General features: G+C 41.3%; 3 protein-coding genes across 3 annotated transcripts in view; 1 reads left to right on the forward strand and 2 right to left on the reverse strand.

The window, feature by feature from the left end:
- TMPPE (transmembrane protein with metallophosphoesterase domain) overlaps positions 1-3,556 on the reverse strand; it is a 7,631-nt gene extending 4,075 nt beyond the window's left edge. The window contains exon 1 of the mRNA XM_035317720.1: positions 3,445-3,556. The gene's annotated coding sequence lies outside the window, so the exon portion shown is untranslated. The remainder of the gene's footprint in view (positions 1-3,444) is intronic.
- GLB1 (galactosidase beta 1) overlaps positions 1-3,594 on the reverse strand; it is a 51,182-nt gene extending 47,588 nt beyond the window's left edge. Inside the window, exon 1 of the mRNA XM_035317719.1 lies at positions 3,445-3,594. Coding sequence (XP_035173610.1) covers positions 3,445-3,498 — 54 coding nt within the window. The 5' untranslated portion in view covers positions 3,499-3,594. The remainder of the gene's footprint in view (positions 1-3,444) is intronic.
- A 2,215-nt stretch (positions 3,595-5,809) lies between these two features.
- CRTAP (cartilage associated protein) lies at positions 5,810-27,688 on the forward strand. Its single transcript, XM_035318434.1, is given in 8 exon segments — positions 5,810-6,152; positions 6,154-6,313; positions 9,432-9,581; positions 10,231-10,402; positions 12,796-12,924; positions 14,730-14,875; positions 16,477-16,560; positions 26,746-27,688. Coding segments are annotated over 8 exon segments (1,170 nt in total). The 5' UTR covers positions 5,810-5,883; the 3' UTR covers positions 26,806-27,688.
- Positions 27,689-27,718: the final 30 nt, after the last annotated feature.

The following is a 27,718-nucleotide window of genomic DNA, read 5'->3' on the forward strand; positions in this document are numbered from 1 at the left end:
CCCTGCAGCCGCTCCAGCTCCTGCCCCTGCAGCCGCTCCAGCTCCTGCCCCTGCAGCCGCTCCAGCTCCTGCCCCTGCAGCCGCTCCGGCTCCTGTGGCTGGGGCAGAGAAACGAGCCGTAGCAGTGCAAGTAGCCCCTGCAGAGGGTGTTCCAACCCCTGTGGCAGACCCTGTGGTTGGGTCAGAGAAACGAGCTGTAGCAGTACAAGTTGCCCCTGTAGACAAGGTGAAAAAATGTTATAGAAACTCAGGTCGTTCAGAACGCAGAGAGTCTTCTGCTAGGTCTAGGTGTAGAGAAGACGAGGTCGGGCTATCAGAGGAGCAGGCGGATGAAGATGGGGATGTTGAAAAATCAACAGTAGTTACCCGAAACCTATACCAGTGTGAGCTACGAGATGTGCGAAAAGATTTTGGTCGCTGCATAGGTGAGCAGCTTGTCACCTGGCTGCTCCGGTGCTGGGATACCGGAGCCAATAGTGTGGAATTAGAGGGCAAGGAAGCCAGGCGGCTGGGATCCCTTGCTAGAGATGCAGGCATTGACAAAGCAATTGGAGATGGAGCACGATCTCACAGCCTCTGGAGGCGTCTCCTGTATGCTGTAAGGGAAAGGTTTCCCTACAAGGAAGAACTTGTATGTCTGCCAGGCAAGTGGACCACTATGGAGAAGGGAATCCAGTACCTGAGGGAATTAGCTGTACGGGAGGTGATTTATGAGGACCCAGACAATAGACCCACAGATCCAGATGGACCCACAGATCCAGATGAAGTCAGGTGTACACGACCCATGTGGCAGAAGTTTGTACGGAGTGCACCATCATCATATGCCAGCTCATTGGCAATAATGGCCTGGAAAGAGGATGAGGAACCCACAGTGGGTGATGTGGCTAAACAACTCCGGCAGTACGAAGAAAGCCTCTTCTCCTCCCTAGAGGCCTGCGTCTCGGCTGTGGAGAAACTTTCTGAAAGCGTCCATCAACTAAAAGAGAATACTTTGGAGAAACTTTCTGAAAAGGTCCACCACCTTGAAGAGAGATTATTTTCTTCCCCACCTGAACGAACCAGGGTCCACCAACTAAAAGAGAATACTTTGGAGAAACTCTCTGAAGAGGTCCAGCAACTTAAAGAGAGTTTATTTTCCTCCCCTCCTGTACAAACCAATGTCTCTGCTATTAGGGGTAAGCGCTCATCCGTGCAAGGAAGACGATATGGTGGATACACACCTCGGGCCATCCTGTGGTTTTACCTACGTGACCATGGAGAGGACATGAGAAAATGGGATGGAAAATCCACCGCGACCCTAGAGGCACGGGTACGTGAGTTGCAAAAGAAAACAACTGGGAAAAAGGGGGTCTCTGAAAAGTTTGCTGCTCCAACTTCCAGCAGGCAGTCCTTTAAACACAGGAATGAAGATTCTGACGAGGATTAGAGGGGCCCTGCCTCCAGCCAGGGGGAGGAAAGGGACAATCGAGTTTATTGGACTGTGTGGATTCGATGGCCTGGCACATCAGACGCACAGAAGTATAAGGCTTTAGTAGACACCGGTGCACAATGTACTCTAATGCCATCAAGCTATAAAGGGCCAGAGCCCATCAGTATTTATGGAGTGACGGGAGGATCCCAGCAATTAACTGTATTGGAAGCTGAACTGAGTCTAACTGGGAATGAGTGGCAAAAACACCGTATTGTGACTGGCCCGGATGCTCCATGCATCCTTGGCATAGACTATCTTAGAAGAGGATATTTTAAGGACCCAAAAGGGTTCCGCTGGGCTTTTGGCATAGCTGCCTTAGAGACAGAGGGCATTGAACAATTGTCTACCTTGCCCGGTCTCTCAGAGGACCCTTTTGTTGTTTGTTTCCCACAGTTCCCAGTTCCCACAACTGCTCTCCAGCAATTAAAACATCAGCATGTTATCAGCACTCTTCTCATCCTAATCCAAAACATAGCACCCTACCAGCTACTAGGAGGAAAAAATAACTGTCCTAACTGAAACCAGGACAGAAAGAAAGCATGTGTCCAAGTCTCAGCTCCTCAAGGCCTCACAGCTGTTACAATACCATTCTTAAAAAAAAAAAAAAAGAAAAAAAGAAAAAGCAAGGCTATTTAACATGCATGCCTCTGCAGAAAGTAATTAAAGCTAGGACGATAAGAACATAGGAAGTGTCCTACTGGTTCACGTCCATTGTTCTTCTAGACACAAGGCTACATTCTGCCTGGACAACAGCAATAAGGAATGTTGTTTAAAGGAATGCAATCCTGGCCACTGCCTGTGGCCTGCTCATCCTCTGCTACTCCATGTGATAGAACTGTTACATTAGGGGTGTTAGAAGGCACACCCCTGCCTAGTCCTTTTTGTGTGTTACTTATGAGCCTGATATATTTCAATTTGTTTTATCTTTTTTGTTGAATCCTGTTTGCTTCTACAACCTCCTGTAGTAGGAAATTACGTAATTACTAAAATGCACTGTATATTTTTCAAGTATCTTATCTACTTTAAACCAGTCTGCTAGATTCACCTGTTAAACTACACTTGCCAAACACCTCTCTTCTCACACCACTGAAGCTGGAATCAGTTCCCCTTATTCATTACCTTCACAGTCCTCCAAGGCTCAGTCATAACCCTACCCCTCTCAGCGACTACAATTACTATCACTGAATTCCCTTAGATAAATATATCCCATGCTGCTTTTCACACAGCTTTAGCCTTCTGTGCAATACTCAATTAACAAATATCAAGAAAAAAGCAAGACTTTGCCTCGAGCTCAAGGCCTAAGTGACAAAGCACAGCTCCCACAACACGTGGCAAGCCTCAGTTTACCTAGGCCTCCAGTTAGGCAGCGGTGCAGCTCCAGCGAGATGCAGCAAGGGAGTCAAAGCTAAGGAAGGGTAAAAGTGGGAACACACAGCTCCCTGTGGTGGCACCCCACAGGAAGAGCCAGCTGCCCTATGGGACCAGCCAATGTGATGTCCATAGCAGGTAACAGCAGTTTGATTTCCATCCCCCTTCCTCTCCCAGGCCTTCTTAATTAGGCCTCAGAATATATTAATTCTTTCGAAAGCCAATCTAAATGGGGGATGGGGTGCACCCAGCAGAACCACTTCGGCCAGATGGGGTGGGTATGACCAGGGTGCAGGTGCCCAGGCAGCACCCATGCAGGAGAGTGACTCTCCCGGGGGTGCAAAGGGGGAAGGATCCGGCCCCTGCTGGTGGGGCCCGTCGAAACAGCCGCCTGCCCTTCAAAGGTGAATTAATAACGGCCCAGCGGCCACGGGGAGGAAATAAAAGCCGTGAAGGCTGTGCACACCTGGCAGCACCTCCTGCTGCGGGGAAAGCCCTTATAGACGCCATTTTCCACCCACCCATCCCCAACGACCCTCACCCCGCTCCCACTAACGGCCGCCCCCAACGGCCCAGCGGACGGGACGGGACTGGACTGGACTCACCGCGGCCCTGAGCAGCGTCGCCAGGCCGGCCACTGGGAGCAGGAGACGCAGCATGCCGGGCGGCAAGCGCGGCTGGTGCGCTCCTACCCTTTCCCGCAGCCGGCGCCGTCAGCTGACCGCCCGTACGCCGGGCCTGCTCCGCCCTGCGCCGCCGCCTGGCCGGCCCGGAAAGGGGAAGGATGGGAAGAGGCAGAGACGCCGTGCGGCCTCGGAAATAGAAGTGCCAAACAAAATGCAAGGGCCTACAATGCTCGGTATTCCCGCGCAGTCTCCCATCCGAGTAGTAGCCAATGCCGAGCCTAGTTTCCGCGATCAGACGGGATCGGGCGGTTCCAAGGTAGTACGAGCATAGATACAAAGAAGGATGTCTCGTGTGGTTTTAAGCACACCCTACTGTGCCACAGTAACTAACAGCTGCTCAGTCTCCTTTTTTGTTCTGTTCTGAATAGCAGTAGTCTTCCAACCACTGCTCTTGTTGGCATCATACTCTGCCACCACCTTGCACACCTTACAAACTTAACCTGCTTTGTGCAACACAAGCAACTCACTTACTGGTAAGATGATGAATGTGTCTGACTTCACCCGCCTCGGCTTCCCCTTCAACACAGCTGCCACATCCCAAGCAAGACATGACCACCTGCCGTCTCCCAAGCCTATTCCCGCACTTCAGCCACACCAAACCCTCTGCAGGCTGCACAGCTGGAAGCACACTTTGTCTAGCCTACCAGTCATCTCATTCCTTCCCCCGGACCTCTGGGACATCCACAAGCTCCTTCAGGCCCAGGTGAAGGGACTTGCCCCAGCTCCTCAGAGGGAATAAGGAAATCCCTGTGACACTTTAGCTTAGATATTGCTGAGTGTCTTTGCTTACTACTGTGAAAATTAACCAAAACAAGGAGTCTCGGGGCCCCTCACAGAGGATGTTTCCTGACAAAATGGGGAACCTGTCTCAAAAACCAGCTGAGACCGACCTTGTGGTTTGGGCAAGAGCCAAGGAGCAGCTGAGTCTGTATAAAGGCAGGGGGTCAACTAGTGGTGATGAAGAAGAGTTAGTAACCTTCATCCCCACGCCCCCCGACAACCACCACCAGAAGGCACTGCGCAAGCGCAGATGGGAGGAGTTTATGGAAATGATTTCTTGGAGCTAATTTTAATACAAAGCGGGGGTAGGTTATGAATATGTACAGGTGTATTGGGAAAATTTATGCATATGTAACCAAAGTAAGTTGCCATGTTAGGGTGTGCATGCCTTTGAGAGTTATTCCTCATGCACCCAGCACTGAAATAAACCACATACCTGCTTCATAACTCATTTGCTTTGAGTTGTAGAGTTCTTCCACAAATCACCACAGTGGAGCAGATCTCCATGCTGCAGCCCGTGGAGGAGCCCCCTGTGGAGCAGGAGGATGTGGACTGGACGAGGTGGCAGCCCATGGAGAGCCCCTGCAGGAGCAGGCCTCAGGCTGGAGCTGCAGCCTGTAGAGAGGAGCCCATGCAGGAGCAGTGGGTCTGAGGGGCGCTGCCACCCGGGGGGGTTCCGTGCTGGAGCAGTTTGCTCCTGATGGATGGACCCTGTGTTACAGGCCCATATGGGAGCAGTTCTTGAAAAGCCCACGCAGGATCTGTTCAGGAAGGACGGCATCCTGTGAGAGGGACCCCACATGGAGCAGGGGCAGAGAGTGACTGTGAGGGAATGGTGGAGACGAAGCATCGGGGACTGACCAGAGCCTCCATTCCCTCTTAAGCTAAGGTATCTCTAGCCCCCATTCCCTGTTCCCCTGCGCCACTCAAGGGGGAGGAGGTGGAAGAGGGTGGACGGAGGAAAGTGTTTTTGGTTTGGTTTTAGTTTCTCACTGTTCTAGACTGCTAGTGATAGGGAATAAATTATATATAATATTATATATAATAAGCTATACAAAATAAAAATATTAAATATATATTATTATAATATGTAATATTACAATATATATTATATATACTATAATATTAAGATTATATATAGTAAATAATAAATACATAATAAATTATTCTCCTTATGCCGGGCCCATGACAATAATTGTTGAGTGATCTTCCTGTCCTTATCTCAACCCCTGAGCTCTTTCCATCGTGTTTTCTCCCCCTCTTCCTCCATGGAGGGCGAGTACGAGTGGCTGAGGTGTTCAGCTGCCCAGCAGGGTGAAACCTCCACAGTGGGACAAAAAGGAGGTAGGAGATGGCCCTACATCTCTTAGCATTCACAGGCAATTTCCACATTGTGCTTTATAAGGGAGGGGAGGGGAGAGGAGGGAAGCTTCCCCCTCCCACCGTCCCCGGAGCCGCAGACCCTCCGTGGGGCCGGGTCACCTTCCCCCGCCCCTCGTCCCGCCCCGTCCCGCCCCGCCCCGCCCCTGTCCCCCGTGCCGGTGACGTGGTGCCCGGCCGTGTCCCAGTGGCACAGCGATGTGGCTGGTGTTGGCGGCGCTGCTGGCGGTGGCGGGGGCTCAGTACGAGCGGTACAGCTTCCGCAGCTTCCCTCGGGACGAGCTGATGCCGCTCGAGTCCGCCTACCGCTATGGCCTGGACCAGTACAGCACGGAGAACTGGCCCGAGAGCGTCAACTACCTGGAGGTGAGCATGCGGCTCTACCGCCTGCTCCGCGACAGCGAGGCCTTCTGCCACCGCAACTGCAGCGCCGCCGGGCCGCCCCCCGGCGCGGGGGGGGGAGCTGGCCGAGCTGCGGCTGCTGGCCGGCGTGCTGCGGCGGGCGCAGTGCTTGCGGCGCTGCAAGCAAGGACTGCCCGCCTTCCGTCAGGCCCAGCCCACCCGCGACCTGCTCGAAGAGTTCCAGCGCCGAGAGCCCTACAAGTACCTGCAGTTCGCCTACTTCAAGGTGAGGCCCGCCGGGGGTGCTGCCTGCCTGCCTCGTGTCACCCGCTGGGGACAGCTTTGTGCATAGGCTATCCCCTGCTTGCCCACAAAATGGCATCTGGCTCCTTCCTCACCCAGCACCTTTTTCGCCCTCTTCACACCTCGTCCAGTGCAACCCCTGGATTGGCCTTCAGTTCCTCGCAAACCCCAGCAATGGGACCTTGCCTCCTTATCCTGTTGCTGTGCAGCCCTCTCATCTTTCCATCTCTCTTACTTGCTTCTGACTTGGTTTAAAACCTTTTCCAGACGCTTCGTGTCAACATTATGCTATTGCAAGTGCACTTCTCTGCTTCTCTGCTATTGCAAGTGCTCTTCTCCCACAGTGCGCCCAACTTCTTTGTGTGCACTCTTCTGTTCCGGTTCTTCCAAGAACAGCAGCCCCCGGTATGACTTGCATGATGCCTGCAAAACTCCAGCATAGCCACAGTAAGGTTAAATAAAGCGAGATCAGCTGCTGAAGTATGACACTAATACTTGCACTGGAATGGTATTTACCTTCTTCTCTTGGGTCTGTCAAGACTGGGGACAACTCTTTTAATACATCTCATTATTTTTCTTTAACTTCTCACCACCCTCTTGACCAAGATCTATTTCACAATTTTCCCACTCCTCATCTTCATCTTTTGTTCCCTAAATCAAGGTCCTCATTCCATCCCCTCAGATACTGCAATAACTTGCATTTCAAATAAATGAGACATCTGTGGGAGAAGAAAATAAGCTGAACGCTTTTGTTTAGATTGCCTTTTCTTTTAGGGATTTGGTTCGAGTATATCCCAGTATGCATTATACAACGATTTATGCTTGCACATTCCTTTTGAGATTGCTGCTATAAAATACACACCTTTTTAGCTGTTGCTGTGTCTTGTAGGAGAAAAACTTAAGAAATTTTTGAATTGTTTTCCAAAGTTATATAAACCAAAACAGGGAAACACGTTCTTGTAAAGCGTTTTTTAACAGTATCCACATGCACTGTGTCACACCAGCGTAATTCTGTGCATTTGAAGCCATCCCTAAGACTGTACAGAAGAACTTAACTTTATACATTAAAGCTTCTCTACACAGAGAGTAGAAGGTATCAACAAGGGGACATTTTCTTTGAATAAGAGAGTGGGCAGGCACTCTTCTCAAAGCCATATGCAGATACCAAAATGTCACCACAAATGTTTCTATTTACTCTCTTTCTTACTTTAACTATTCATTCCTCCTACGGAACATACAAAGTTTGCAATGTACATATCATGTCAGTAATATGGAATATGTCAGGAATGATGCAAGTCATTCTTACTTACTGTTTTTGATACACTTAAACGACTGGCAGGTGTGAATCTGAGAAACTGGAGAAATATTTCCTTCTCCATTTAAACTGTTTTTCAGTCACATTTATAGTAGATTTGTGAGGTGTGATTTGGTGTTTCTCTCTTCACTATCTGTTGTTTATATTGTTTTTGTTATCATATTGTAGTCCAGCTCTGAGCTCTTATCACTCACTTGAAGCATTCTGAATGGGCGTTCTAAAAATACAAACTGCTACGTACAAGGGACTTTTTCCTGGCTGTGAAGGAATGTCATCTTTATTTTTTTTTCATCCATAACATCAATTATAATGTAGAAAGAAGGTGTAGGATAATTTTTTTAAGTGACCGTGCATTTATTCATGTGGGTTCAAGAGTGAAATTTTGCCATGTCTCTGGTGATTCTGGGAGCCAATATTTCTGTGCTGCTGCTTGTTCCTCTGGAGGGAGCTGTCTTGTAGCCACCAAGTTTACTTTGTAATGTGTTTCCACGAAACCTTTTTTTTTTTCCCCCTTTTTTAGTGGTGAAAGTTGAAACCAAGAGTAATCATGGACTAAGCAAAAACTAGGGACTCATCAGACTACCAGCAAATAGGGTTAAAACACCAAACACAAGAGGATTTATGCATTTGATGAAACTGCAGCTGAGATTTCCCTTTCCGTTTAGCAACCTGCAGGCTGACTGGGAAGCACATAGTTTTGGAACGGACAGGAAGTGCAGCTGGAATAGTTCCAGTGCTTTGGCACTTACAGCAGCAAGAGCTAATATTAGGACTGAAGTCTTTCTTTGGTGTAGTAGTCTCTCAAGTTTCTTCCTGAAATGAAAGAGTTCCTTTTATGGATGCAAAAAGAACAGTGCGTGTGCATGTATGCTTGTAATTCTTGTTCATAGCTTTATATACGCTTCAAAAAGCTATTTGAGATGTTAGGTGGAACTGTTATCACCTACACATCAATAGACTGGATGGGTTGATCTGGATCTTGGCTTACAAGAGAGAAGGGTTTAGCATTTCACAAGTACTTCAGACCCATACTTTCACAGTCTCACTCATAAATACATGTATATATACTATATATTTTATAAAATATGCATATATATAAAATATAGGCACATGTGTAGAAGTACATATATATTTGGCATGTGCAGTTGTAAATGAGTAGTAATACATACTTCACAAAATCTCTCTAGTGGAGTTTGAGTTTAGTTTTAAAATGGGTACAAAAAATCACATAGTACACTACAAACAATTATTAAGCAAGTAACTGATGTTTGCTCTAAATCCATAACACCATCAGGAAGATACATTATTGTAAAATTGTATTCTCTGATGCTAGGCAAATAAATTACATAAACACCATGGAAAGTGATGACACCTGCCAAGTATCCATAGGCTGTCATCAGTAATAGCTATGCGATTAATCCTACGTACAAGCAATAGTGTAATTTTGTGTTTTGTCAGCTTTATGAATGGGAATAGGAAGGGGAAAAAGTACTTTTTGACTTAGTCATCTATGCTATTTGAAACTAATAGACTTAAAAAAAAAAAAAAAAAAAAACACAATGAAATGTTCACAGTGGTGCAGCTATTTGTAAAACTGAGAAGTATTACATCAGTTTCAGTGTACCATTATATCTGCCGAGACTGAGGTTTCAGCAGAAATAAGCTTGGGAATATAGATGCTGCAGGAAAGTTTATTGACAAAAAGTGGGAAACTGTTTTGTTATTGTTGTTGTTATTTTTTTCCCAATTAACCCTTCCCCGCACCCCTTCTCCCACCCCTGTTTAGGCTAATAACCTTCCAAAAGCTATTGCAGCAGCTCATACATTTCTTCTGAAGCATCCAGATGATGAAATGATGCAAAGAAATATGGCCTACTACAAGAGCATGCCTGATGCTGAGGAGCATATTAAAGACTTGGAGACAAAGCTTTATGAGGTATGCTTTTTATTCATAGTCTTGTCTTTTGGAACTGCAGTGTTACTTCTCTTATTGTGTGAGATTCAAGGATCTCATTTGCTTACATGTTCTCAGCTCTTCCTCTTCCTGTCTTCCTCAGTCATTTCTGTTCTTCTTTCTTAATGCATACAGTAATACTCACCTCTGATGGTCTTCACTGTTCCACAAGTCACAGAAAATCATGTAAAGTGGCATACCTGAAAGCTACTATGTGCAGATAAACTTATAATGCTAAGTAAGTGCAAAGAGTTATTAAAATGCATGAGAGCTGTGGAGGTACAGCTTAAACTAAGTAGAACTTTTGGTGTTCAGATTCCATTGAAAATTTCTAAGTCCTATCCCTAATCTCTAGTCCTATCCCATTGTACCAAAATCTGTGCTTTAGAATCACACTGCTACCTCTGTCCAGCAGGTTTTTCTGTTTATCTGAAATGGAATTACATACTCTGATATCTAGGAAATATCTGATAAAATCCATTCATCATCTGTGTTTGTTGTCTTCATATTAATTGAATAACAGTTTATGTAGTAATTCAGAAATGCCGAGACATCACTTACTGTATTTGAACTTACATGCAGCTTTCCACAGGTCAGTTAGTGCTAGTTTTCATTCCTGCCAATTTTTCAGAATCTCTTTGTCAGGGCTGTGAGAGCATACAATGGTGACAACTGGAGAACATCAGTCTCAGATATGGAACTTGCTCTTTCTGATTTCTTCAAAGCCTATGATGACGGTATAGCAGCCTGTGAAGGCTCCCGAGAGATCAAAGATTTTAAAGACTTCTATCTCTCTATTGCAGGTGAGTGGTTTCGAAGCATTCAAGAAAGAAGTCCTGAAAGTGCATTTTGTTTTCTTCATAGGATCAGCTACCGAAGTCCCTCTTCCTTAGCTTGCAGTGGGAATTGCTCATGGTGCCCCTCCTTAGCTTCGGCCAATCTGAGTTTATTAGAGTCACTAGAAAGTTCTTGAATTCCTGTTTACCCTTTTTTTTTTAAAGTAACGTAAGTGAGGGTTGTCAGAAAATAGGAACAAAGAGTTCTTGTGTTAACATATATCATAATAATATATTAACATATAAATATATTAACACGTATAAATTTGTTAGGATAACATAGATGTGTAAATAAGAACTCTTTCATCCAGCTAGCAATAGTTATCCAGACAGATCACTTGACTTCCAATATAATTTTGTCTGTGTTTGAGGCTCAGTAATTAGCTTGCCTTCAAAATCTGCTTTGTGAATTGTGCATCACTGTTGATATATATTTCCTTTTTTGTAAATATGACAAGTATCTGTTGGCTATTTTTCATCTTTTCTACAGTAGAGTTTTGCTAGCAAATAAGATTTCTTTTTCAAGTGTATGGCTTAAAAAAACATATCAAAGAAAATGAGATTTCATCTTTTTGATTGTCAAAATGGGACGTACACATTTCCTATGCTCTTCTGTAGTAAAAGAAAAAAGTAATTTCTCCAGTGCTGTTTCTCCATGGGCTCAGTGTTGTTTACAATATTTGTATGGGGAATACCTGCATGTTTTCTCAACAAACTTAAAGATGTGAATAATGCAACAGAATTTCTAAAGTTGCCAGAAGGAAAGCCAGGTTACCATTTTGTCCTAGAGCCACTAGATGAGTTGGTGAGGGGAAAAGTACAAGAGCAGCTCCACAGTGTGGAATTGGTATCCACCTGTAACGTTGCCATGGAATAATGACTGCAGATTATTCCTCTAGCCTTGCTTTCAGCAAAGCTGGCAGTTGCCTAGGGCAGCAAATAAGGAGTGGAGATCAAATCACAGGCAGTAACATGAAACACAGACTTTCTTCCCTAGTGGGTCAGAGCCCTGATATCAGAATCACCCCCAAACTGCTGTAAAGGGTGTCTGTAAGGTTGTCTTTGCAGCACTTGCTGCTGTTCCTCTTCCTTCATGGAAGGAACAGACAATTCTAGTTGTAGTGGTGAGATGCGAAGGTAGGAGTACCACATGGTGTCATCACAACCATGGGCAGTGCTTTTCAAATATTTTGTTCTTGACATAAGAAAAGTCAAATTTACTTCCACAGCTGAAAAGTGTGCATTGAACTATGCTCTTGCTCCAGGAACACATATCCTGTCTCCGAGATTTTACTGTAGAAAGTAGATATAGCAAAAAGCATGAACTCTTAAGTATTTGGTGATTGCATTAGGTGCCTATTTATCTATATAAGTGGTAGCTGGAGGGTAACACTGTTGTGTCTGGTGCCTCCACTACTCTTGTCTGATAATTTAATTTGGCCAAGCATTTTCAGTTAGCTTTAGTATTCTTTGTGATAGGAGTTGTCAGACATGAAAACAGGGGAAGGGGCCTTTGCATTTTTTTTTTGCCTTTGTCAGAGACTTGCTGCATAAGCTTAGATAACTTACTTCACCTGCCAAATATGGCAAGCAGGGAAACTAAGGCTTTAAAAAATTTCTGTTCAGTGTTGCTTGATGTTACATGTCCTGAAAAGGCTTGGAATTCTTTGATGGAAGGTTTTCTTGGAACATATCTTCTTGGAACGTATTTTCTTGAAGATAAAATCGTCCCTAGTCCTATCCCATTGTACCAAGCTTTGCAGACTGGATAAGCATGTGATCTTAAACCTTCCTGGATTTAAGTTATTCTGTAATGTGCAGTATCTATCCATGTCTACTAGAACATGTTCTATTAGAACATCCAAACAGCTGTCACAAAACAGCTCTCTCCGGATGTTTATATTGCAATCACCTGGTGTCTGTCTGTGTGATGCAGTTGTACTCAGTAGCATGTGGACCTTAATTATGAAATAATTTAATGAAATTGTAAAGGCTCTCAAATACAGCGCTGTTAAGTTCACGGTTAGGAAATAACACAGTACCCTGTAGCAGTTTATAAAACCTACCACCTCAAACTGCCTGTAGGTGTCACTGAAACTTAACTGCTTAGTTAGGAACTGTGATTTTGATGGATTTGGAGGCCTGATCCTACTGGTTTTAACAGAAGAGCTGAGCACCAGCACTTGATATGTACTCCAGATGGAGTTGTAGACGCTCACTATTTACAAGCAGCAAGATTCGGATGCACAGGACCTAGGAGAGCATTATAAGGCCAAATTTTAATGGGTAGTTAGTGGGAGGGGTTTTAACAGTTCACTGTGCTCTACTCATATCCTGTGTTTTTGTTTTCTTCCTTATAGATCATTATATTGAAGTCCTTGCATGTAAAGTGCAGTGTGAGAGTAATCTGACACCCATTATAGGAGGCTTTGTTGTCGAGAAATTTGTGGCCACCATGTACCATTACTTACAATTTGCTTATTATAAATGTAAGTAGTGATTTAATGTACTTAAATAACATTGGGATGGTGTGGGAGAGTTTCCATTCCTGGTCTTTTCCCTCTAGTTATAATGCTTTAGAATGTAAATAATAGTCTCCAGAATCTGCATTTTTGCCTCTTCTGAAGCTGAAATTCTGAGATCCGTGTGCTTTTTTTCTTCCCATGTAACTGTAGGCATAGGACATAAGCATGATGATCTCTGGCTCATAAAATTGTCCATGACATAATGAATTGCTGAATATAAGTCCCATAAAGGCTGCATTCTACTCAGGCTAAGCCTCTCTGTTTTAAGGCATTCTTCATTGTGACTGGTCTCCACTTGGGTGTGGAAAAATGGGACAGTAACAGAGTGTGATCTGATGCATTACCATCCCTCATTTTTTATATCTACTGCCAGCACAAGTTACACTTTTCAGAATTCCATATAAATGTTAAATGTTCATCATATGTATTGTAGATATATAAATAATGCACCAGCTCTTACACCTTTTTGAAGTAAACTGTAGTATGACATCTTAGGGTAAATAGCATCTTATGCACCAGAATGCATGCAAGGACTCTGACATGTTTTGTGTACCTATGTGCCAAAAAACAAAAAACAAACAAAAAAAAAAAAAAAAAAAAAAAAAAAAAAAAAAAAAAAAAAAAAAAACAGACTTGTGCCAGAACACCACAGTGGTCAAGCTTTGGGGCCCATGTGGTTTTTAAGCAGCTGATTGTGTAGCTCTGATGAGAACAATTTTCTTAAACTTCTAACTCATTCAGTAAGAAGAAAGACTGTGGCCTCAACAAAACACGTTTAACATAACAGCAGGTATTGAATGAATACTAAATACTCAATTTACTATTCAGAATTTCTCGCAAGACAAACTTAGAGTATTTCATACCATTCTCTTTTTCCTAGTAGATTCTCATAATCCCAATAATCTCAATAATAGAATAGAGTGTGTGGGGCTACCTGTGTTGTAAAGAAAGAGGGGCTTACTTAACAGAAATGATAGCGTTCTGGTGCTCAGTGATTATATATTTGACTCATTCCGTGAGTTTTGTGGTTTCTGGAGGAGCTGCCTGCACCATAAAGAACACATGCAGCCCTTAAAGCTATTCCCCTGTGCTCCAATATCAAAGGAAAGACATATCCAACCATGTAGAACCAAGCCATTAATGACTTTTTACAAATGTTGTTTGACTACATTTCATATATTGACTTTTCTGTCTTCATCAATTTTAGTAAAATTGGTTTTGTTTATTTTTTCTTTGTTTCCTTGTTCTTTTTTGTTGTTGTTGTTGTTTCTTTGTTTGTTTTAAGAAATGTCACAGTAGGGATCACCCAAGCTGTAGCTTGATACCTTGCTTATAATGGAATACTTGTGAGGGATATTTGGTTAGGATTGTCTTAGAAAACCATCACAAGAAATTAATGTCTTAGGAAAATCACCTTCTGTGTTGATGGTAAGTTACCCCATTTGCCCTAAGAGGAGGAAGGAAGTATGTCTTAGGGCAGCCAAGCATCTTGTATTGCTCTTGTCCATGACCTGACCCTTACAGTCATAAGGTTGTGTTAGGTAAGCCCCCATTTTTGAATCGTGGACTTAACCTGTTTCAGAACACAAAAATAGTATATTCTTTCTAGGAAGCATTTCTTATTTTTTCTATTTTTAATACAGCTATTGGGAAGGTGGAAAATGGTTCCTGTTTCCCTCAGAGTTTTTTTGAAATGTAGATAATACAGGGGATTCTCTCTGTTTTGTTTACTTACGTTGTCTGGATTTATTTTTTTGTTTATTAATTAGTGAATGACATGAAGAATGCAGCCTCTTGTGCTGCTAGTTACCTTCTGTTTGACCAGAAAGATGAAGTAATGAAACAGAACATGGTCTATTACCAGTACCACAAAGACAAATGGGGACTTCAAGAAGAGGATTTTCAGCCCAGATCGGTATGTGAATTATTTAAAATGCTATAGAAACATCCAGGGATTATGATCTGAGTTTGAAAAATAATTCTTAAAACTGGGTTTCAATGCTGTTTTAAAATTTCCATACCCAAAGTACATGTAAAAATATCTTTGCTGTGTTTCTGGATTTCTGCAGCCTGGACTGTTATGATCAAGTTGGATTTTCTGTCATTTCTTGTTACGAAGATTTCATGTCATGCAGCTGAATTTACTGCTTTTTGACACTGCTGTGATTCCTTATGCATCAGTGGTATATGCTATTCAAGTAGTTAGCATATGGCATGCTCCACAAATTTAATTTACTGCCTTTTCTTTCTCTGTAATAATTTGATAACGCTTTCCTTCCTCTTAGGCCAGTCAGCTTGATTCAAAACTATCAGTACCTCTGAGTTAAACATTTTTGGTTTGTGGGCAGATGTTGAGTTTTGTGCAGCACACCTTATTTGTGTGCTGGAAACCAAAGCTGCCCTGCAGGGCCAACGGAGACAGAATAGAGAGAAAATGCATTTTGTTCTTTCAGGCAGCAGAAGCAGTGAGTCTGAGCTCAAAGGGGATAGTGACCATCCCTTTGTTGCAACTTTTGAGAACAGAACTGCGGTTTGTAGCCATGCTGGAGACAGTGTTTGATGTTAGTATGAATGAGGGGTAGGAGCAGTATAAAACTGCAGACCGCAAACAGATTTGGCATACATGTGCAGAGAGGGCAGAACAAGGGCCCTACACATTAACTCTGAATGTTTCATTGATAACTTCTCAGGAGTTGAGGCTAAAGATAATTTAATTTTTAAATATTAAATATCAAATGCGTACAGCTGTATTTTGGTGTACTTTGATCCATCTAACTATGAACAGAAGTTGCTTGCTGTCCTAATCACTTGTCATGAAACCCATGTCTCTGGTTTGTTTTCACAAAGTGGTACCAGCGTGACAGCAGCATTTGGCTCTGGCACTAAGCATTAGATGTCGTTGTGAAAGAGGAAGTCTCCTGCTTTCCTCCCTGAAAAGGTCTAAATGGGATAATCAAAGTAGATTACTTGTAGCATTCATCAATCTGAGAGAAGTGACTGAGCTAAATTGTGCTGTCCACGCAAACACCCAGGGAAGTGAGGAGGGACAGGTAGGTAGGTAGCCTTATAGAATTTCCTGTCCTCAGACTCCAGCCCAGGGTAGTGAGTCATAATGCAAAACAGCTTAGTGCCTCCTTTTCCCAGAACTGCCTGCTGTCATATGCCAGCATGCAGGGAGATGGAGACTTTCTCACATCCAAAGCCCACTGGAATGCACAGGCTGCTGCTCAGCTCTGTCGGTCTCATTCCTTATTCTCGCCAATGCTTTGAAACATGAGAAAGAGGAGTGCTTTGTTCTTCTCACACTGATGGAGTTTATGCTTAGAAGGATATGCAGAAGACATTGGATATGCTGCTTGCTGTTCTGCTGTTTCCTTTCTAAAACATTTTAAACCCTTTGGGATCTACCTTCTGTTGATCCTGGCTCTAGCTTCACTGGAATAGTTTCAGATGACGTGCAATGACACTCCCCTGTCTTACTACCCTGAAGTAACATAGCAAATTTGTTTTTGGTAGGATGCAGTTCGCTATCACAACATAACCACGCTCCAGTTGGAAATGTATGAATTTGCAAAGGAACATCTAATGGATGATGATGAGGTGAGTTTTCTGGAGAGGAATTGATGGTAAAAAAAAAAAAAAAATCACATTAAAATGAAGATGATGCATGATTAGAAATGAGATTTATCAAATATGGAGAAATCTTCTTGTAAATGTAACCAATTTATCATAAATTTTTATTTTGTACATGAATAAAAGAAACAAACCCAAAGAGCATCAGATCACTTACAATTTAAAAAAATAGTGGGCTATATTAACACAAGACTAGATGTAATGCACCCAGCCCGCAAAAGAAAATTAACTTGGCAAGTTATAACACCAGGGGGCAGAGAAGTGCTAAATATTTAACACCTATCCCTTTTTTTTCTGAAATGTTTAAATTACATTTTTAAATTCTCATAATTTGGTCCGTAAGTAACCACTTAAATTACATTTTTAAATCAAAAGTAAGTCCTATTATTTTTGTTTTGTACAGTAACATTTTGGTCACCCAGTCTTGCGTATTAAATGCTTGGAATTCATGGACAAGAGACATGTAATGACTACTATTAGGCTTGAAATATGTAAAGTGGATTTTCTGTGCAGGAAAAATAGTTTAATTGTTGAAAAGGCATTTCTTTGTCCTCCCCAGCTAAAGTTAAAGTATGTCATGGAGGCTTTGGGTTGCATTTTGTTTTATTTTCTGTAACTTTCATTTAAAGTTTAAAAAAGTCTTCAAGTGATGGAATAGTTCATTGCTGGCATTGGCAAAGAGCTGTCTTCAGGCATGGTGTGAAGTAGCATACATGCACTGAGCACTGCTGAGGTGTTTTTTACTTATAAACAAAAAGAGAAAAAATGGCTTATTTTATAAAATACATCACCTTTGCAATTTTTGTATTATCCAGCAGATAGGGAGAGATAATATTTTATAGTGGAGAAGTAATAATATGTCTGTACTGCCTTCAGTATGCTAGTGATCTGAGAACAACTAGGTAAAATTCCATTGCAAAGTTAGTGGAAATTAGGAAGACTGAGAAGTCTTTCCATTGTGATAAACATATTTGAAATGCAGTTTAATAGAATTTTTATAAAGTTAAACTTAGATGAGGACTATATGGGGGTCTCAATCATGGTGTGTAAATACTTGATCACTTTTTTATATTCCTGTGATGGTTTGTGCAAACACAATGCTTTGCCCATAATGCTTTCTTACGTTAGGCATAAACTTCATTTGTAATTTTATCCTTCTTACCTGTCTGCTGCTCCAAAACAATGGGATGATTAATTAAGGAAGGAGGGAAGCAGTCTGTTTTGAGGACTTTCCCTGTATCTTGTTACAAGAAGGGATTATAAAAACAATCTTAAATCTCAAGCATTTAATATAGAAAAAAAATATATTCATTTGTTGGCATATCAACTGTTGCCCACTTCACTGTTGCAGTGATAAATGACCTTGCAATCTACAAGAGGTAAGTACAGTGGAAACGCCAACTAAACTTTTGGGAAGTGGCATTACCCTGGGCTATGTTTGGGTTAAACAAGCAAAATTTATGGGCTTGGTCATGCCATATACCAAGTCAGTACTAGGTTAAAGGTTGGACTAGATGATCTTGGAGGTATTTTCCAACCAGAATGATTCTATGATTCTCTACATCCCTACCCCACAATGTTCATATTAGGAAAGTTATCATTTTCATTTGTTGGGAAAAAGTTAATGGGCTTATGTGCCCTCCCTTAATAGGACTCAAGAACCTCGGAGAGATGGAGGTTGTTCATGCCTCTGGCTTGGCTCTGGCTTTTGGTAATGAACTCATAAATCCCTGGCTACCAGAGCTTCTGCTTGGCTGCAGGAGCCATCCAGGGAGTCCAGACAGAGCAGGAATGGCACAAAGAGAATTGACAGAGCAGGAATGACACATCGTCCCCCTGTACTCGGCTCTGGTGAGGCCGCACCTCGAGTACTGTGTTCAGTTTTGGGCCCCTCGCTACAAGAAGGACATCGAGGTGCTTGAGCGGGTCCAAAGAAGGGCGACGAAGCTGGTGAGGGGCCTGGAGAACAAGTCCTACGAGGAGCGGCTGAAGGAGCTGGGCTTATTCAGCCTGGAGAAGAGGAGGCTCAGGGGCGACCTTATCGCTCTCTACAGATACCTTAAAGGAGGCTGTAGAGAGGTGGGGGTTGGCCTGTTCTCCCACGTGCCTGGTGACAGGACGAGGGGGAATGGGCTAAAGTTGCGCCAGGGGAGTTTTAGGTTAGATGTTAGGAAGAGCTTCTTTACTGAAAGGGTTGTGAGGCATTGGAACAGGCTGCCCAGGGAGGTGGTGGAGTCACCATCCCTGGAAGTCTTCAAAAGACGTTTAGATGTAGAGCTTAGGGATATGGTTTAGTGGGGACTGTTAGTGTTAGGTTAGAGGTTGGACTCGATGATCTTGAGGTCTCTTCCAACCTAGAAATTCTGTGAATTCTGTGATTCTGTGAAAGATAAAATCACTACTTTGCAGTTTCTGCTGTATGGGCAGGACATGGTAGTATAAATGGAATGTTGTTTTATAATGTTTCTCCTGGCAAAGATAGAAAAGTTTATTCTAGGGGAATGCAGAAAATAGATGAAAAATTCAGATAAGGTGTTACAGTAAAAGCTTTATTAAAAATCGCTAAGGATGGAGACAACTTCTTTTTTTAGTGTGCACTGTTCATTTAAACCATGTGCTTCTTGGTCCATAGACCATGCCTTTTGTGAGTTTTGTGTTCCATGTTTGCTGTCTGTGAAGTTGCTTGTGGCCCAACAAGCCCATAAAATAATTCAAGGGAAAAAAACACTCTTTCCTTGGGTGAAGCAAAAGGATTGATGTGGCTAAAGGATATCTTCCTCTGTGAGTATGTCCATATTTTAAAATGGAGAATCTTACTTTATTCAGAGTTTTCAGTGTTCCGATACTCCGGATCATCCATGTGTCTGTCTTTTCAAATCCCATTAGCAAAGTGAGTGAGAACATGTGGCTTCTTCCAGTAATATATTGCAGTAATTACAGAGACTGGAACACGTAGTAATGATTTTTGCATATGTCACTACAAGAAATACTGTCCTATTCATGTTATTTTATTAATGTTTTTCCACGAGGAAATGAAAAACTCTAGTTCAAACATTTAACACAGTAGAGGTGACAGGGAATATTAACACCAACTTGCTACATGTTACTTTTTCTTACAAATAACTATTATTAAATATCCTTACAGAGTTTTCCACGGTGAATTTAACAGAGTGTTACACAGTGCTGTCATCTTAGTTGCCCATGGATAATCAAACTTCTTGATTTCTGTTCAGATGTGTAATGCATAAAGGCTATAATAGATATAACTCCTAGTAGTGCACAGATTTAAGTACTCCACGGTACTGCACATAGCAAAATGAAATGCTGTTAAGAGCCAGATACTTAACTAGTGCAGATATAACTTCAGCACTACTATAATTATAGGAGACAAGTTTCTGGCCCATAAATTCAGTGTTCTTGAAGACTTATTTTCAGGGATAGCTACTTAGCTATTCTAAATTACATAAGAACCACAAGTATTTGGCTGGGGTGATCTGACAATGTGATTTTTCTTAAACTGTTGGAAGCTTTGAGCTTTGGCCCACTTTTTTATAGTAGATATAATAGATGCATAATAGATGCTCTATTCCAAAGTGTGACACACAGGAGAGTGATTGTTGAACTAATATGACTGATAGAAAGAGAAGACATGGAATAGCATCATGGCATGAGGGCCCAGTGGACTTCAGATAGCAAATAATAGGCTGAATTCAGCCTATTTTTCTGTTCAGAAATCACTAACAACATATTTTTGGCCTTACTAACTCACTTTTTGCATATGTTCAAATGATTTATGCAAGTTCACTCACAAGGGAAAGTTGTAAGTGCAGACATATAAACTCTGTACTGCCTTTGACCTCAGACCAAATGGCTACAATAGCACTGCTACACTGAAGAGAGCTGGTGGCAGCTGTTAAGAGAGAGTGGTAGTTAACTGGCAGTTACGGTCCTTGTTCAATATAGGCTTCTTTAAAGAAAATTAAAATGGGTTATTTTTCATTATCGTTTTCTACTGGAGGTATTGCCTATGTGGCTGGCTGTCTTCCGAAGCTTCTTTTCCCTCTTGCTTTTTTATCATTAAACATATATCTTAGTCAAAGGTGTTTCTCCTTCCATTTAAAACACCTACATTGGAAAGTTGCAAGCATAGCAGTGTTTAAATGGCAGGATGAGATTAGAAATTAGGAGGAATTTTTACCTCCACCAATTTTCTTAAACTTTTTATGTACAGCATAAAGCAGCAAAGAGAGCATAAGCAGAAAAGACTTAGGTTTTCAGTGCAGTGAAGGCAATGTTGAAGTTGCTCTGAAATTGAATTGACTCGTGTTTTTATAGGCATTATAAAACTCTTAACAGAAAAGCACATTTATTGGTTTACTGTAAAATACTATTGTAATCACTGCAGTGTACTGCAATCTCCCATAGTATATGGGGAGTGAACAGTTACATGTTCATAATATATAATAAAAATGAAATGGAAAAATATTTGAGAAAAGTAGTTAGCAGGCATGTAAGGAACAACTGAGCTCTTTTAAAACTTTGAAAATCACTAAAAGCATGTGACAGTGGGTCACACTGTTGACCAAGCATCTGAAAAATAAACAAGTTAAGGGCCAAATTTTTATACATAAAGAATTGTGTTTTGTTTTGTTTTGTTTTTCCCTGCTAGAATGTGAGGAATGTCAAGTCTGGCTTTTACTGCTCATGGAGAATCTGGTAGGGCTTTGAGGTGGTTACAGGGAACTGTGATGCTTTAACTGAAGGTTAGATCAAGGAACTTATTCTTGTTTGATGGCTGAATAAACCTTTCAGGCAACATGTCTGAGCCACTCATTTACACACACCTTACTGGTATCCTGAAAAAAAGCTCCTCCCCAAAATATCAGTGGTTGTTTGGCTGTGTGGTATGTGTTTGCAGCCTCTATCAGGCCTATGAAGCACATGGCCTCCACAGTCAGCCATATCAAACCTTTATCTTCTCTACTACAAAATGGTTATTAGTCATTGAAGGCTATACACATGAGAAAAGAATGAACAAAATCTGCTGTTTTTCATGAATCTGACTGTGTCTCCACTCCCATTAGTTACTCAAATTAGTTAACAGGGCAATTATAGGATAGTTACTTTTGACTTACAGGACAGCCCCATGCCTCTTGTCACAGAGGGCACCCCTGAAAGCTTCCCGCTACTCAAACATAGTCACCTATACCCAGTACATAAGGGAATCAGATTTGTTACGCCACTATTGAACAAGTTTCCAGCATTATGTTATTCCAACTTCTGCAAAATCTGACCTTTTGCTGTGAAGGACACCCAGGGGACATTTTGTGGGATAAGTATTTTCCTTTTAGGTCATAGATTATAAGGAAACAAAGATCGAGCCAGTTCTTTCTCTGTGTATTGTCTCTCAAGTCTCAGTTTCTAAGATTAGCGAGGATAAAGGCTTTTTCTTACTCATTCACTGATAATCAGGCATGAATGCATATCCATAACAATATTTTTATGTAGATCTTAATTCATTCGACAACACTTATACACTTACAGTATTCTCTGTTTCTTCCCTGAGGAACAGGCTATTGAATTGCACTGCATATGGAATCCCTATATAAAATGCCATCGGCAAATATGCATGGAAAGTATGGGTTATTGCATGAAAGCTATTTTTCCCAGAACTTTTCCAGAACTTTCCAAAGGACAGAACAGATTGTGGTTAGAGGCAAGGACATATGAATGATTAGTATTTGTTACACAGAAAGCAATGCTTAATAACAAAGGCAGAGCACTGGGGTCCGTCAGTGAGCAGTAAAACTGCAACTAGTTGCTCCTATTTTTAAATGCAGCTGGTGAAAGAAAAGTTGGTGCTGGACCATCAGTCTCAAGCGGGCCATAACTGAGCCAGGTATTGGTAGCTTTTCCTCCTTGCTGTTTATTTTAATAGCTGGCTAATAATCTCCAAAATACAGATGTTTCTTCTAAAAGGTTGAGTTTTGTATATGTGAATGCAGCATTTAATATTGCATAAGGAAGGGTCAGTTACAATCTCTGGCCCAACACGTACCTTGGTCTTGGACACTTGGCTTGTAGTAATAAGTGAGGAGTTCTGCATTTTTCCTCCTTTTTAGGACTTAGTTTTTCAAATGCTCTAGCCTTGTTTATAATAGCTAGTGCACCATTTTCAGTACCCTAGGTTAGGTTATACAACATTGACTAAGAACTCTGTTTTAAACTTAGTATTTCTTATAATTCACCTAGTCATGTACTGTCTGTGAAACCTTCTTGAATTACTATTGTACAAAACTTGTTCTTTCTGTTTGTGCCTCTGTTCAGATGGTAATTTAAGCCAAGGGTGCTCTATCTGCATATCTAACAGATAGTTGGAGGCTCCAGCTGATCAGCTTCCTGCCACTCACACCAATCTGGGGACATTCCCCTGCTACTGCTAAATGTCCTCCCATATTTCAGGCTATACCTGTCCCATCTTTTCCTATGCATCCTTCTTGTCACTCCCACTTTCTCTTGACTGTCCCTGGATGGGGAGAGGGAAGGGGTTTATCATATGGGGAGGTAGGTCATGGAGTGCTGGCGGATGATGTTAGGCACCACTACAAACCAGGAAGCAGCGATTGTAGACTGAAGGCCAACTTGCCAACGAGGATGTGCTTCCCAGCAGCTGACCAAGCAGTCTGCATGAGTATGCCTTCCAGTCACCAGCTGCCCTATCAGGCATGCAGTGGTCTCACAGCAAAGCCTTCTCTTACCCATGCTTAGTCAGACTTCACATATTGACATACTAGCTACCAGTCAGACAGCTATATCACGCTATGGGCAATGTATTGCACAACCTGATTTACATCAGCACTGTCTGAGCAGCATATTTATGTAACCTGCATTAGAACTGCATGGCTGGTGTTCTCTCTAGTAGATGGCAGCAGGAAGAATTATGGGTTTGCAATCACCTTTGCATGTAGAATTTGTTGTGCTTCCTCTTAAGGTAGGTAACAGAAAGAAATCTGTTACACTGAATGCTTAAATCATATCAGAGAATCATTTTCAGACTCCAAGTCTGCAGGCTAACATGAAGCTAATACTAGATAGCAGTGTGCAGGAGGCTTTTCCCCTGGAATTAGTGAAGTATTTGCTGACTTTGGTCATGCAAAATGCCTGATGCGGTGTCAAGTCAGTGCTAATGGGGCAAGGACAGTGATCAATGTGGTCACAGCTGTTAGAGTGACAATGTGATCAACTCTTCTGATGCAGTATTATCATATTTTATCTCTGGGCAGCCTGTTCCAGTGCCTCACCACCCTCTCAGTAAAGAATTTCTTCCTTACATCTAATTTAAATTTCTCCTCCTCAGTTTAAAGCCATTACTCCTTGTCCTATCACGTCACACTCTGCTAAAGTGCCTCTCCCCAGCTGTCCTGTTGGCTCCATTCAGGTATTGGAATGCTCAATAATGTCTCCCCAGAACCTTCTTTTCTCTAGGCTAAACAACCTGCTATGTCTTCTGGAATATCTTACTTTACTGATGAGCATGACAATATAAATTGAATTAGTTTACCATATGATTGAGTTACCAAGGTCACAATATTGAAATCTCTGTCTTCCTGATACTCAGTTCTAGGCCATGCAGTCAGATGTTTATGCCCTTCATCCTACCTCTCACGCTCATACCTTTTGAGGTTTGTCTTTAGAGGTAGACTAAGAAGAGAATTCCTTTTTAACATGTTATTTTTTCATTCAGCAGTGATTCTGAGGTTTAAGAGAATCCGTCTGAATTAGATCCGAGACCCCTGTAGTAGACACCTGTTTTCCCAATCTCGTAAATCTGTTCAGATTTAATGGGACCTGCCTCTCTGTAGGTCTTCAAGAGGCACCTACGTGCTTATGGCTACAGTTTTAAGAGCTTTGCTAGAAAACCTGTCCTTAAGTCCTTTGTGCCTCTGCTCCTGTCTTTAAAATGCTTTCATAGTGACTATTGGGCCTAGTGGCTATTTTCTTCATATGAATTTGTGATGTGGTACTGAGTTCTTCCCATGACTGGGCTCCTTAGGCAATCAAAATACTTCTAACAAAGGAAAGTGTGCAGAAATGTTGAATTCCTGTTTTCCAGTTGCCAGACTTCCTGCAACAAGGAAGACAAGCAGGGAATATGAATGTGTTGGCATTTTTTCATGTGTTTTTGTTGAACTGGAAATTCAGATGTTTTGAATAAATTCAAAGAAAAATCAATTGCCATCCCTCAGAACTTGCTAAAACCACAGCTGGAAAAACTCAACTGTCTTTTAAGGTGGAACTGTGAAACAAGGAACAGGAGCTGCAGTTACTTAAGCCAGCTTTCCTCCCACTTTTATTTTTATTTGCTTGGTTCTTATTTCTGTCCTTGCTGATGACACTTCTGAAAAATGTCATGTTAGTATTTTTAATTGCCATACCCATAATATAATTGTTGTATTCAAAATAAGACCAAAAAAAATCTCATTCTTCTTCTTTTCACTGACCACAGGCATATGAATGCTCTTTCCTTATCAGAATAGAAAAAAAATGAAAGTTTGAGTCTCAAACTGCGTGTGTCTGGAAGGAGTTGTCCTCCTAAAGTTGTCCTCCTAATTAATACTTCCCTAGATTAAAAAAAAAAAAAAAAAAAAAGTGCTTACAAGTTATTTAGCATTCAAAAATACTGTTTGCAGCCTCTGTTGACCAAAATCAGAAAGTCTAATAGAGTTGACAAAGACTTGGACTAAGTGGTGAAGGGAAGAGGGGGAATGAAAATGAACATCTATACAAGGGTGACTTGCTTTCAGCACCATTTTAATAAATTCTGATTATTTTTAATCTGCAAATGAGTAAGAGCTGATCAGACTTCTCAGTTGGATCAGAAAAATTCTGATTTTTCTATCAGAAAGTTACTATTTGTTTTGGAAAAAAAATATTTTAACCTTTTTAGAGCACAGATTTATGTTAAGAAAGGATGAACAGGATTTTTTATTTTTATTTTTTAAACAGTTAAATTAAAACAGTTTAACACAACATTGTAGTTATTAGAATGAAAGGTTGGAAATTTAAAGCCGAGCACCTACCTCTCTCTTATAGCTCAGTATTTGAGTTGTATCAAAAAGTGAAAATATGCCCAGACTCGGGCAGTGATGTTTCTGAACTGTGCATGGAGGGCAAATAGGAAAATACTGGTATTTCTGTGGGTGCAAGTAAATGTGCTGCTACCTTCACTTTTGTGTATTTGGAGATGCTGCTGCACGTTTACTGTTAGCTCCTTCCACCACTGTTGAAGATGTTACCTTGGGTTGAAACTGATTACAAAAGGTTATCGCTCAGTTACTGTAGCTTGGTTGACAAGCAAGTAAATTCCAGCTGAGGGGACAGTATCATCCCAAAGTACTCTGGCTTGACTGCAAGAAGACGTTTGACTGTGGTATATGACATATCACTATGCCAGGAGCAGTTTAAAGAAAGAAGGTTGGATTGTTATGTTACGTTGGTATCATGTGAATGTGAATGTGGATGTGAATGATGGAGGTTTTTAAGTATAATATGGTTTGAATTTAAACTGGTCTGAATTTAAAACCAAATTACTTGTTTCCAGTATGGAAAACATTCTGGTATCTCTGGTTTATATTTTTGTTGCACTGAAGCATAATGTGTGAAGATCGGTGGGTGAAAATGGAGGAGGTGTGTTTTGAAGGCTGTAACAGAGGGCATTAACTGCTAGAGCAGACAGATAACAAAGTCAAATTCACGGTTTTACAAAACCCTTTTGCTTTGAATTTTGAAGCTTTAATTTTTCATAGTATTTCAACAATTTCCTAACTTAACAGGTACTTTAAACATTTATGCATCTACTTTCTAAATTTGACGATTTCATTGTCTATTTAAATACCTAAGAAAGTACAAGAAAATTTAACGTGAAATGTAACATTTTCTGCTTTTAAGGTCTGTATGTCCCTGCCAAGTACATGGGCTATACCTATATTAATTTGTGTTTTATAGACTCGTACTAGCTTCTGTATAAAAGTGAAAAATAGTTAGTTTAACAACTATTGTTACAGTTTATGTTTTAATGAAAAACAGTTAACATTTTCTACTCATTTTGGAGTACTGGGCTAGCATATTTCTGTTCATTTTAATCCTTTCTAGGGTGAAGTTGTGGAATTCCTTGATGATCTGTTAGAATTGGAGGAAAATAATGAATCCTGATGAGTGAAGCCACCATGAAGTATTTTACAAAAGTGAAGACTCACCATTGTGTCTTTCTGTTGGTTTTGGTCACTCGTAGTTCCAGATAGATATACCTCAAAGCTGTTCCTGTAAGCTCCAGAATACATCACAAGATCCATTCCTGAAATATCACTTCCATGCTGTACCGACACTTTAGTGAGCATGGATTTTTACTGTGCATTTACAGAATCCGTGCATATGAGTTTTTCTCTTGAGTTTTCTTTCCTTTACAAACACAACAAAACTGACTATTCTTATTTTCCGGGTTAACACTGATATTCCTTGTTTCAGTGCTGTTCTACTACGTTGTAGCAGAACAGATAAATTCCAAAGAACTTTTTTCAGATTATGAACCAAGGATGATCTAACAGTTCCTCTAGACTTTCTGAGCTTTTTATTCTTTTATTTATATATGACTTTTTCCACTATGATTAATAAAGTGATACTGAATCCCAGTGCATCTGAAAGATGTTAAGATAACATATGAGAACTTTTAAATAGCTGAAACAATCAACAATGGACAACTACTGATCTTGTAAAGAAAATGCTTTAAGAATTCTATAAGCATTTTTTATCTTTCTTAAAAACTAAATTAAATTCAATGTGAAAGTAAGGTCACTTAGAATTGAATAATAAATAATTCCTCCTTCCTACCAGTTTTTAGTCTTTCTGTTGAAACTAGTTGTAGTTCCTGTGTGAGATGAGGCCAATCTTGTATAAGGTAATGATGGTTTATGTATTTAATATTCTCTTTTGGAGAAAAAAGTTTGCATGTTTGTTTTTTTTTTTTTATTCTGATGGAACTATTTTTCATTTAAAAAGAAGCGCAGGTGGAAACTGAGTCAATTCTAGGTGGAATCATGAAAAAATACTTGCATGTGAATTCCTGATG

This window comes from Oxyura jamaicensis, chromosome 2 (genome assembly GCF_011077185.1).
Source record: "Oxyura jamaicensis isolate SHBP4307 breed ruddy duck chromosome 2, BPBGC_Ojam_1.0, whole genome shotgun sequence".
Taxonomy (NCBI): Eukaryota; Metazoa; Chordata; class Aves; order Anseriformes; family Anatidae; genus Oxyura; species Oxyura jamaicensis.